General features: G+C 43.0%; 1 protein-coding gene across 1 annotated transcript in view; it reads right to left on the bottom strand.

The window, feature by feature from the left end:
- Positions 1-12,985, bottom strand: part of LOC144503618 (dynein axonemal heavy chain 11-like) — a 383,758-nt gene that overhangs the window by 7,022 nt on the left and 363,751 nt on the right. The window contains exons 78-80 of the mRNA XM_078228239.1: positions 4,990-5,172; positions 3,638-3,753; positions 2,366-2,478 (exon numbers count right to left, since the gene is read on the bottom strand). Of these exons, the coding sequence (XP_078084365.1) occupies positions 2,366-2,478; positions 3,638-3,753; positions 4,990-5,172 (412 nt within the window). The remainder of the gene's footprint in view (positions 1-2,365; positions 2,479-3,637; positions 3,754-4,989; positions 5,173-12,985) is intronic.

Raw genomic sequence — 12,985 nt, 5'->3', positions numbered from 1 at the left:
CTGGTGATGGTAATTTTCTTGAGTTCCGCTCTTCCATTTCCTGATCTACAGCTATTTCTGGGAAGTTGCTTGTGTCCTCTATTGTGAAGACAGATGCAAAATGCCTGTTTTTAATTCATCTAGTAAGAAGTTTAACAACACCAGGTTAAAGTCTAACAGGTTTATTTGGTAGCAAAAGCCACACAAGCTTTCGGAGCTCCAAGCCCTCTTCAGGTGAGTGGGAATTCTGTTCACAAACAGGGCATATAAAGACAAAAACTCAATTTACATGAATAATGGTTGGAATGCGAATACTTACAGCTAATCAAGTCTTTAAGATACAAACATTTATATATCCCCTCAATGTAGGAACTGCACCCAAAATCCTCATGAGCATTGAGACAAATCAGGTGATATTAAGGCAGATACTGAAAAGTTTGGGCAAAGAGGTTGGTTTTTAAGAAGTACTTTAAAGGAAGAGTATTTTAGGAAGAAAATTCCTGAGTGTAGGGCACTCACGTTGTTTGTATCTTAAAGACTTGATTAGCTGTAAGTATTCGCATTCCAACCATTATTCATGTAAATTGAGCCTGTGTCTTTATATGCCCTGTTTGTGAACAGAATTCCCACTCATCTGAAGAAGGGGGCTTGGAGCTCCGAAAGCTTGTGTGGCTTTTGCTACCAAATAAACCTGTTGGACTTTAACCTGGTGTTGTTAAACTTCTTACTGTGTTTACCCCAGTCCAACGCCGGCATCTCCACATCATGACTTTGATTCATCTGCCATAGCCCTACGTTCCATTATCAATTCCCCAGATGCACTTTCACTTTGTGAAGTCTTATTTAAATATCTATAGAAACTCTCACTGTCCATTTTTATATTACTGGCCACCTTGCTGTTGTACTCAAGTTTTCCCTGCTTATCAAGCTTTTTGGCATTCTTTGATCTTTATATTCTTTCTTAAGCTTCTGACGTGCCACTCACATTTGTGCAAATATATGCTTTTTGAATTTAATAGCTTGTAATATTTTAGTATTTCTTTGAAGGGATTTTATAATGCCTTTTTGTTTATTTGGACGAGATTAGGAGATGTTAATTAGATTAAAGTTTTTTGAATTGGAGTGTGAATGGTGTTTGACAGTTTTATAAGTTTGGAAGTGGGCTAATGTTTTTGATGGGAATTTTGAATGGCTGATTGGCAAGTCTTTGAAATGCTAATGAAAAAAAAAATCTTAATATATGGCTCACGAGTTCTGTATCTAGTGGTTATTAGTTGAGTGGAAATGGGAAATATGAGGAGTCATGGGGGTGAGAGTCTGAGGGCCCAACAACCATGAAAAGAAGTAGGTCTATGTCCCAGGAAACAGTGTGTGGCATGTCTCCTAACATGCCAGCATAGGCATACGCCTGCTTCCATTGCCACTTCAGGTCTGCCATGGGAGGCAGTGGCGCTGACTCCAGCCCGTACCCGACTCTTGGAGACCAAAATTCCAGACTGACTTTCCAAAGTTGGGAATGCAACATCAGGAAGTAGCCCCAGTCGTGCTTTCTTAAAAGATTAAAATTAATTCCCTTGTTCACATTTTCAATCTCCATGGTCTGTGTCTCCTCCCCACCCCCCAGTCTAACCTCTTCCAGCTCTAAAACTTCCTGAAATCTCTACACTCTTCAAATTCAGACCTTTTGCGCAACACAAATTTTCTTTATTCCATCATGAGTGGAAATGTCTTCAGCTGCACGGTCTGTCAGCTCTGCAATCTCCTTCCTAAACCTCTTCACTGCACTTTCTTCCTTTTTTTTGATGAATTGTAAGGCCTACCAATAGGATCAAACTTTTGATTTTCTGTCTAGTATTTCATTATATATGTGTCAAATTTTGTTTGGAAACTAATGTGAAAAGCTTTGGAATGATATTAAAGGCTCTATATAAATGTATGCTGTTCTGATAAGTGATATGAGAAAGTGCAGTGGAAACGAAGTTTCATAATGTAGCAAATACTCTGGTTGGTGATAATGTCCAATTTGTGCTTTATACCTTTGAATACGAGGCTTTACTGGTTTATTTTGCTTTATTGCATGGACATTTTTGAGACTTGTTTCCTCAGAAGGATAGCCCAGTGCATCATTTTCTGAATACAGAAGGATGCCAGTTGGTTGATAAATCTTCTGTGAGACTACTAAAGAGAATCTCAATTTGGAATAAAGAATAGCAATGTTGTAGCTCCAACTTGAGTACACCATTTCCGTAAGGGCCCTTGAATTTCAGGACCGTGTTATCCTGTTGCATTGTATTTTCAAATGTCCTTTTGGGAAATTTGGTCACAATAATGATTTTTATCTGCGATGTATTATATATCTGAATTGATATGCACCAGTTAAACTTACCAGTAAGAAAAGACTGGGGATTGAAAAAACCAGAAAGCCAGACAACAGCAGGAAGACCAAGGTCCTGAGTCCAAGTATCAAGTTCACGGCAACGCAGAATAACATCATTGAACCTCCAAAACAAAGAGTAAGTTGTGACAAAACTATATGCATCAGAATTCCCACAAGTCAGTCAACACATTTTAATGTTTTTGTGTGTTCCAATTGGAATATTTTCCATAATTTGGGCCCTCAAATTCTCTGGTTCTCCTGCTAAGCTTTTGCCGTAATTTCAGTAGAAAGACAATTTTAAGTGGTCTTTTAATACAATTATTTTTTTGCTGACCTCCCACTGAAGTTGCCAAGAGAGATCTGTCGTAGCCTGTGCAATTTCTGGGCAGCGGTCTTTACAAATAATATCAGGGCAGAGACATAATGCCCCCGACTTAGAGACCTCAAATTTAGGAGCCTTTTTGATCCATTAGGTTAATTGTAAAGTGCTCTGACAGGGTGAACCCTTCGAGGGGTGAATCCTATGCGGATTTGTTGGCCCTTGTCGATTTGTTAAAATATCTTTAAATATGCTCATGGGAACAGTGACACAACATGAAATGTCAAATAATAACTCATAATCTGGCATTTATAGAGCAACTTTCATCAGGAAGCACTGGCCGGAATTCTCCGTCCGTTCACATCAATGAGATTCTCTGATCCCGCCGGCAGCACACCTCCACCCACAGGTTTGCCTATGGCATGGGGTGTCTTCAGTGGGAAATCCCATTGACAGCGGCGGGACCAGAGAATCCCGCCACCAGCAAATGGCACGCTGCCCTCCACCCCGGAGAAACACACAGTTGGAAAGCCGAAGAATCTCGCCCATTAACTTCAAAATCTATCATAAATATCTGATGCAATCCAACTTTCTACTGCCAGCAGGAAGTGCAGATTAGAAATTAAGGCATGCACTCCACTTGATTTTCCAACCATTTAACAGGAGGGAAATCATGCACAGAATTTGCCTAATGTTTGATCTCTGCTCTTGGAGGACTTGGCTCCCCATTGAGAAGTCGGAAGACAACTCCTTTGGAAGTATTTCCCTTTTATTCATATTCCACTCTGTGCCGGCCAGTGTTAATCTAAATTTTCAATGGCATTGGATGTGTGATGTTAACAAATTAATGCTGATTTTCAAAAAATAATCCAAGTTTTAAAAAATCTATTCAAATATTTTTCCTAGCTGTTCATTTGAATTGTACGATTAGGTGATTCATTTATGAAGCCAAATTTTCTTACCATTGTGCCAGTCCATATGACGATGGATATGCTACTCTGCTCCATATTTCAGGAACACTATCATAGTACAGTGCTGACTGCAATGCTTCCATTTCAGCTGAGACAGTCAACTCTCCCTGTGTACAAATTAGGATAAACAGGAATAGAAAAATCTCATCTAGTTCTTTTAATTAAAGTACATTTTCCAATCTTGAATTTCACACAAAAAAATATGTCCTTATCTGTTCTGTTCCACTCTCCTAATCAGGAACTTGCACATTACCATTATTAGTTTTGGATATTTATAAATGCTCACGTGAAGTACAGGGTAAAGTCCATTTTATATTCCCCAACAACAGTGCTTCGTCCTAAACATAAGGTGTCTCTCACTGTATCAATGTGACATTTCAATTTTACATGCAGCTATTGCAGCCTAAAGGCAAAATACTGTGGGTCCTGGAATTCTTGCAGCATGTCTGATAATGAGCAGTAATTTAGTTTGAGTATATTTATTTTCTTGGTTCTTAATCAATAGGAACTAGGTTGAGACAGCTCAGACTCATTTCAGTTAGAAACTTTTAAAGCTGTAACACAGCAAAGTCTTTTGTTGTATCAGTTTGACCTGGATTTGCAACCAACCCACTAGTTACAAATGAGCGCCAGCCCCTTTCTTATTCCTTTTGAAATACTTGGAAGTTAGTAAAAATGTTAGATTCAATGATAAACATCTATTGGAAATATGGAGGTAATTTTACACACCTACCAAGTAAGGAACCTGTCCACTTACAAAGAGTTAAGATAGGATTCTTGTGTCCACAAACCAGGATTTCAATTTATTTGTTAAACAACAACTACTTGCATTTATCTAGCACCTTTAATGCAGTAAAGTGTCTCGAGACACTTCAGAGGAGGGATCATTAAATGATATTTGACTGAGTCGAATAGGGAGATATTAGGGTAGATAACCAAAAGCTTGTTCAAAGAGGGGTGAGGCATGGATGGATTATTTTCAAATTCAGGTGTTGTTTAACTAGGAGCCAATGTAAATCAATGAGCTCAGAGAGTTGGGTGAATGGGATTTAATGAGTTAGGATAGCTGCAGAGTTTTGGATGATAAATTTATGGAGGGTGGAAGACTGGAAGCCAGCCAGGAGAGCACAGGAATATTCAGGAGAGAAATAACAAAGACGTGGATGGTTTCGGTAGCAGATGAGCTGAGGCAGGGGTAAAAAATCGTGGGCAACTGGCACATTTTAATTTCCAAGATCAATCCTAGCAAGTGAGCCTTTTTGCGAGGACTGTGAACTCATAACATGATCTTTTTGTTCTACTGCTTTTATTAGTCAAGACACTACAGTGTAAAATAACTTTACCCTCAGTCCAAGGTCCAGTTCTTTAAGTGATTTTCTGATTTCTCGGGTAAGTATGTTCATACGTTCACATTCTTGGAGACAAACAAGTATATACGGAGTGCGTTCTGCTGTCTTTGCTGCAACTTCTGCCATGTTGAATTCTTCAGGAAGTTTCTCTAAAATATCATCCAGAATGTTCTTCATCTGAAGGAAATTAGTACATAGTTAGAACTGTGGCACAGATAATTGCCTTTCATTTCAAATATGTTTAATTGTTGTTTTTTTTGGCAGTTATATGAATCATTGTAACAATTGACTGTTAACAAAACTTAACATCTGAACTTAGATTACAGACCTTAGAAATATATTCAGTTTAATCTCTCATGTGTAAATAAGTGCATGACTCAGTAACTCTTAAGCATTTGTATCCTGTTGCGCTCATCTTTTATGTTTGTCTATTTTAGCTTGCACACCATTAAATCGGATTAAAGTATAAAACTATAAATGGTGTAACAGATGAATTTCAGCACTGCATGAAACAATTCAATGTTAAGTGTGGCAAATTGCCAAATTGGTCATATGACTCAACATGATGTTGTTGATTCTTGACAATCGAGCTTTGGCTAGCCTTTCACCAATCATTTATATTTCAAAGTAAATCTTGTGTGGCCAATGCAGTTATGATCCTGAGAAATGGTCTGTTTCAGATAAAGAAAATGAATAATTGTTACAGCCACTAAGTTACTTCAGGTACACCACCGGTTGGTGCTCCTTCCGCTACCCTGTCCTGGCTCTCTGGAACACCCCCCCCACTCATTTTTGCTTTGCCACCTTTCTTCCTTCATATCTTCAAAAGCCTCCTGAAGACTTTTCTCTTGGACCATATTTTTGTCTTCACCTGTCTCTTTTCAGCCACCTATAACTTACTGAGATATCTTTCTGAAGAGTGAAAGAGAACATTGTTAACTGTAGATTTAAGCATGTGATAGATTAAGTTGAACATGAAAAATGTGAAGTATACTTTGAAGAACAGATGGGAGTTACAGAAATTAAGTTGGTGAAAAAAAAAATCATGGGGTGGAATTTTCCATTCTGGAGACTAAGTCCAGTGGTTGGTGGGCAGGTTGAATTGATTCTGGCTGGGCAGCAGGATAGCTGAACGTGGATAAAAGCAAATTACTGCGGATGCTGGAATCTGAAACCAAAAGAGAAAATGCTGGAAAATCTCAGCAGGTCTGGCAGCATCTGTAAGGAGAGAAAGGAGTTGATGTTTCGAGTCCAGACGACCCTTTGACAAAGGGTTGTCTGGACTCGAAACATCAGCTCTTTTCTCTCCTTACAGATGCTGCAAGACCTGCTGAGGTTTTCCAGCATTTTCTCTTTTGGTTAGCTGAACATGCGTGATCCTCTGGTCAGATCATTAATTATGCATCTGTGAGAAGTTTGATGAATCTTGTGGCAGAACAGGCAGGAAATTGCCCACCCCGCCATCACCTAAGGCAGACATTCCCTCAATGTAGACCAGGAGCTCTGCACTACTCCAGAGTCTTTACAGTCACAGCGTGTACTGGCTAAGCTAGCAGATGTGAGCAACCACATCCAGGGTCATACACGGGCACATTGCCGTTTGGTCATCTCTAGATAAGAGATACACACGTTAGGACCAACGATCACTGTTACAGTGGTCCATATTCTCCAGTATAACCTTAGAGGCCCTGCTGCCTCTTGTTGCGCAGGCCATTTACCCTCCTGGCCATGTGCCACATTGCGATGGGCCCTACTTCTCCTTCTCTGGATGAAAGCCATTACCAAGGTGGGGTTGACTGCTAGCATCATCGACACCACGGTGTGAATGAACTGTACTGATACACTTCTGTGACTTGATGAGAGCCATGTGCAAGAAGTGTCTCTCTGACACTATTCCATTTTGTCTCCAATTCCCCTGAGACTTTCTGTAGAGACCATTGCATTAGCAGCATAGGAAAACTAACCTTGTCAGTCAAGACCATTCACTTGGCAGGATAGAGGTTTGGAGTCACAAGTTGGCTGCTGTCCATCAGCTGTGACCTACTGTAGTCAATGGCACATAATGAACAGCAGCTCCAGACCTTACTGGGATCTCAATGTTACGAGACCCGTGAGTAGGGAACAAATTTGCTGCAATGTGAGCTTCACTCACAGGGAGGAGAACCCGACTGAGTTTGGTTAACATCCAGTTGCCTCAATTATTAGGTTGCCCCTCTAGTTGGCCACTTATGCTAATCTTGAACTCTATCCACTCAAAATGACCTTTCTCCCATTGCAAGCGTCTCACTGATTCATTAACTGCATGGTCAAGGTCAGATTGCACAAATGGTGCATGTCATCTTTCAAACTCACTCCAGCAGCTTCTACCCCGGCTGTCACCCACCAACTTCCTCCCATTACCATAGACCCACCCAATATCACCATTCCTCTCCTTTGTCACCCTTGATCCTCTCCCATTGCCCTGGACCCTATCACCACCCACCTCCATATGCTTTTCAACTCCTCATAGGTGACACTTGTTACTGTCCTCATGCCCACCTTGACCATGCCGCCTCCCATTATCCAAGCCAGCTGTCCTGTCGCTCTTAGTGACCTCCCAATGTGACCTTCACCTACCAGACTCTTACCCTGGACCTGCCACCCTACAACATACCATTCACCCCTCTGACTGTGGCAGTTCTCTCCTATCACGCACCACCCTGCGTTCATAGAATCATAGAAACCCTACAGTACACAAAGAGGCCATTCGGCCCATCGAGTCTGCACCGACCACAATCCCACCCAGGCCCTACCTCCATATTCCTACATATTTACCCACTAATCCCTCTAACCTACACATTTCAGGACACTAAGGGCAATTTTTAGCATGGCCAATCAACCTAACCCGCACATCTTTGGACTGTGGGAGGAAACTGGAGCACCCGGAGGAAACCCACGCAGACTCGAGGAGAATGTGCAAACTCCACACAGACAGTGACCCAAGCTGGGAATCGAACCCAAGTCCCTGGAGCTGTGAAGCAGCAGTGCTAACCACTATGCTACCGTGCCGCCCAGGACCTCACCGTGTCCATACCCCTGACCCCGGACATTCTCCCCAGCACTTTCCCGGTAAGAACAATACAGTATAGGAACAGGCCCTTCGGCCCTCCAAGCCCACGCTGCTCATGTGACCACTAGACCATTCTTTTGTATCCCTCTATTCCCAGTCTCTTCATGTGGTTATCTAGATAAGTCTTAAACGATCCCAGTGTGTCCGCCTCAATCACCTTGCTTGGCAGTGCATTCCAGGCCCCCACCACCCTCTGTGTAAAATACGTTCCCCTGACATCTGTGTTGAACCTTGCCCCCCTCACCTTGAACCCGTGACCCCTTGTGTTCGTCACCTCCGACCTGGGAAAAAGCTTCCCACTGTTCACTCTATGCCCTTCATAATTTTATACACCTCTATTAGGTCGCCCCTCATCCTCCGTCTTTCCAGGGAGAACAACCCCAGTTTACCCAATCTCGCCTCATAGCTAAGACCCTCCATACCAGGCAAAGCCTCCACGTCCTTCTGGTAGTGTGGCGACCAGAACTGGACACAGTATTCCAAATGTGGCCTAACCATCGTTCTGTACAGCTGCAACATCATATGCCAACTTTTATATTCTATGCCCCGTCCAATAAAGGCAAGCATGCCATATGTCTTCTTCACCACCCTCTCCACCTGTGCTGCCACCTTTAAGGATCTGTGGACTTGTACACCCAGGTCCCTCTGTGTGTCTATACTCCTGATGGTTCTGCCATTTATTGTATAGCTCCCCCTTACATTAGATCTACCGAAATGCATCACTTCGCATTTATCTGGATTAAATTCCATCTACCATTTCTCCGCCCAATTTTCCAGCCTATCTATATCCTGCTGTATTCTCTGACAATGTTCATCACGATCCGCAACTCCAGCAATCTTCGTGTCGTCCGCAAACTTATTGATCACACCAGCTACATCTTCCTCCAAATCATTTATATATATCACAAACAGCAGCGGTCCCAGTAGTGGTCCCTGCGGAACACCACTAGTCACAGACCTCCAACTGGAAAAAGACCCCTCCACTGCTACCCTCTGTCTTTTATGGCTAAGCCAGTTCTCCACCCATCTAGCTAGCTCACCTTTTATCCCGTGAGATTTAACCTTTTGCACCAGCCTGCCATGAGGGACCTTGTCAAACGCTTTACTAAAATCCATATAGACGACATCCACGGCCCTTCCCTCGTCAATCGTTTTTGTCACCTCCTCAAAAAACTCAACCAAATTTATGAGGCATGACCTCCCTCGTACAAAACCATGCTGTCTATCGCTAATGAGATTATTCAGTTCTAAATGTGCATATATCCTATCTCTAAGAATCTTCTCCAGCAACTTTCCTACCACGGACGTCAAGCTCACCGGCCTATAATTACCCGGGTTATCCTTGCTACCCTTCTTAAATAACGGGACCACATTTGCTATCCTCCAATCCTCTGGGACCTCACCTGTGTCCAGTGAAGAGACAAAGATTTCTGTTAGAGGCCCAGCAATTGCATCTCTCTTCCTCTTCCAGCCTTTGTCTGCCTCCCTTGTCCAGCCTTGGTGCAGCGTTTGCTAACGGCACTCAAATGAAGATTTGTGAGATCACCAAGAAGGTGAAAGTCACATCTCAAAGTCTTAGAAACATAGTAGGAGCAGGAGGTCGTCATTTGGCCCTTCGAGCCTGCTCCGCCATTCATTACGATCATGGCTGATCATCCAACTCAATAGCCTAATCCTGCTTTTACCCATAATATTTGATCCCATTCATCCCAAGTGCTATATCCAGCCACCTCGTGAATACATTCAATGTTTTGGCATCAACTACTTCCTGTGGTAATGAATTCCACAGGCTTACCATTCTTTGGGTGAAGAAATGTCTCCTCACTTCCGTCATAAATGGTCTACCCTGAATCCTCAGACTGTGACCCCTGGTTCTGGACTCCCCCACCATCGGGAATATCCTCCCTGCATCTACCCTGTCTAGTCCTGTTAGAATTTTATAAGTCTCTATGAGATCCCCCCTCATTCATCTGAACTCCAGCGAAAACAATCCTAACCTAGTCAATCTCTCATACATCAGTCCCGCCATTCCCGGAATCAGCCTGGTAAACCTTCACTGCACTCCCTCGAGAGCAAGAACATCGTTCCTCAGCAAAGGAGACAAAACTGCACACAATATTCTAGGTGTGGCCTCACCAAGGCCCTGTATAATTGCAACAACACATCCCTGCACCTGTACTCGAAACCTCTTGCAATGAAGGCCAACATACCATTTGCCGCCTTTACTACCTGCTGTATCTGCATGCTTGCTTCAGTGACTGGTGGACAAGGACAGCCAGGTCCTGGTGCAAACTCCCCTCTCCCAATTTACAGCCTTTCAAGTAGTAATCTGTCTTCTTGTTTTTGCTTCCAAAGTGAATAACCTCACATTTATCCAAATTATACTGCATCTGTCATTGATTTGCCCACTCACCCAACCTGTTCAGATCATTCTGAAGGATCTCTGCATCCTCGTCACAGTTCACCCTCCCACCCAACTTGGTATCATCTGCAAACTTTGAGATATTACATTTTGTTCCCTCATCCAAATCATTAATATATATTGTGAATAGATGGGGTTCCAGCACCGATCCCTGTGGCACCCCGCTAGTTACTGCCTGCCAATTTGAAAAGCACCCATTAATTCCTAGTCTTTGTTTCCTCTCTGCCAACCAGTTTTCTATCCATCTCAATACACTTCTCCCAATCCCATGCGTTTTAATCTTGCACGATAATCTTTTGTGCGGGACTTTGTCAAACGTTTTCTGAAAGTCCAAATATACTACATTTACTGGTTCCCCCTTGTCAACTCTCCTAGTTACATCTTCAAAGAATTCCAACAGATTTGTCAAGCATGATTTCTCCTTCGTGGGAGAAGTGAAGCTTGCCGGGTGATGCCACTTACATAGTCAGAAAACTGAATGTACTAAATTTTCGCTGGTGGGAAACTTAATTTGGAGGGTGAATTTAATTCCAGAGAGATGGTCTTTTAGTGAGCAGGAGATGCTAATTAATCCAAATGGAATTCCTGATATTGTTTGTCAGGAAACCCAACCACCTTTAACCTGCAATGAAAGTCAGAGAACAATATTCTAAACTAATTTTCTGCTGGTGGGAAACTGATTTTTTCAATCACACCAAGTTACGTGCCCTCACCAGCCATGATTCTCGCCACTGGAGGAAAATTCCACCAATGGTTTTGAACAACTTCTCAGTTGTTTTCGGACTCTAGGATACACTCAATACTTCATCCTTTAATATTGCCATCATCCTCTACCATCACAACCCAGTCCCTTCATCCCAGGTATCATTCTGAGGAATTGTCACAATTATGAGGTTTCTAAGAGTGTTATGTTTTGGGGTAATGGGTGAGATCTAGTGGCTCCATTCGTCGCGGGCGCAAACTCCATTACGGCCACTAAATCTTGCAAGGGGGTCAAAATGGGATTTGGGCTGGCGCAATTTTGATTTGAGATTTTCCCCTCTCCCCTGCTGGTGACGTGAATTCAAATACATTTTAATATCGTTAAATGACTTTACATCGTAGTATCCGGCCACATGGAATCCTCCCCCACCCCTAGTGGTGTGATGTCACGCTGGCATGATTCACTACTGGTTTACAAAAACAAAAACCAGACCTGATGACCAACCTCGGGGTGTGGAAGTGCCTGGAGGCCCCAGGATTGAGAGCCTAGGCTGGCCAGAGTGCCAGAGACACATGAAGGGGGCAGTACCAGGGAGCTCTGGCTGGGGAGGGGGAGGGGGGGGGGATGTAATCCTCCTTCAATTGAGGTGGAGGTGTGTTCCCCTTATACATGGTGGGGAGGAGAGGAGAAAGTACCAATGACAACAAGGGGAGAGGGGACAGCCATGATGACAGCAAGGGGAGGGGTGGGAGGAAGGGAGAACCCCAATGACAGCAAAGGGGGGGGGGGGGGGAATGGCTGCGAAGCACGAGAGTGTCCCCTGATACTTCCGTGATGGTGGTAGGTGACCCCGATGCTTGTGGTGGTCATCCATATCCAAGAGGGTGAACTTATTTTAAACACAGATCGGGGCACCCTTTAAGGATGGCTCCCTGATCACTGTGGGCGGCTCCATCAGGCCTCGTCTCACCAGTGACAGTGTTGACCACGCCCCCAAATTTCCTGTGCACTCGGTGCCATAAATCTGGTCTGAATCTGAAAACTTGGTTATGTCTCTGGAGAGAAACACTTGGGTTTTCAGTCAGACCCTGACACATCACCATTTGTGAGGAAACGTCTACCCTATGTCTTTGATAGTAAAATAAAGGGGGTCATTTGACCTGTTCTGAAGTCTGCCTGACAGCAAGCCTCTATTTTTTTTATTGCTAGAGATTAAAGGGGTCCTGGATTGTTTGATGCAAGATGTTTACACTTGGAGACAATGGCAGAAGTCTCTGTGCTAACAGTGAAGAATAGACTCCATCTCCAAAGTCCCAGCTTTAAACTGTTCACTTACTTCCAAACAAAACATAATTGGGGTCTCAAGGATAGCTGATCAGCATTTCTACCTGAATAAAAGGCCCATGTGATTCACATCATCATGGTGCAGTTTTTAAGATGGGAAGGGTACAGAGGAAGACTATATGATATTTGGTTACAGGTTTTCCTAAAATACAAGTGAATATCACACACAGGTTGCTTCCAGGGTCTAATAGAGAGAGAAAGAGATTGAAAGTCTCAATGGTTCACAATGCCAGAATGTGGTTGAAGCTTCTGCTTGGATTGAAAAGACCAAATTCGTAAGGAATTAAAACAAGGCTGGAAGATTTGCCCGTCTTGCACCAGAGGCAAGATCTCCAGTAATATTCCCACCGTGAAGGCGGTTCTGGGGTTAAAAGTTACCATGCTGAGAAAGAAAATGAACAAGAGTAAACCT

The sequence above is a fragment of the Mustelus asterias genome, chromosome 2 (genome assembly GCF_964213995.1).
Source record: "Mustelus asterias chromosome 2, sMusAst1.hap1.1, whole genome shotgun sequence".
Taxonomy (NCBI): domain Eukaryota; kingdom Metazoa; phylum Chordata; class Chondrichthyes; order Carcharhiniformes; family Triakidae; genus Mustelus; species Mustelus asterias.
This window is presented reverse-complemented; position numbering and strand designations above follow the sequence as displayed.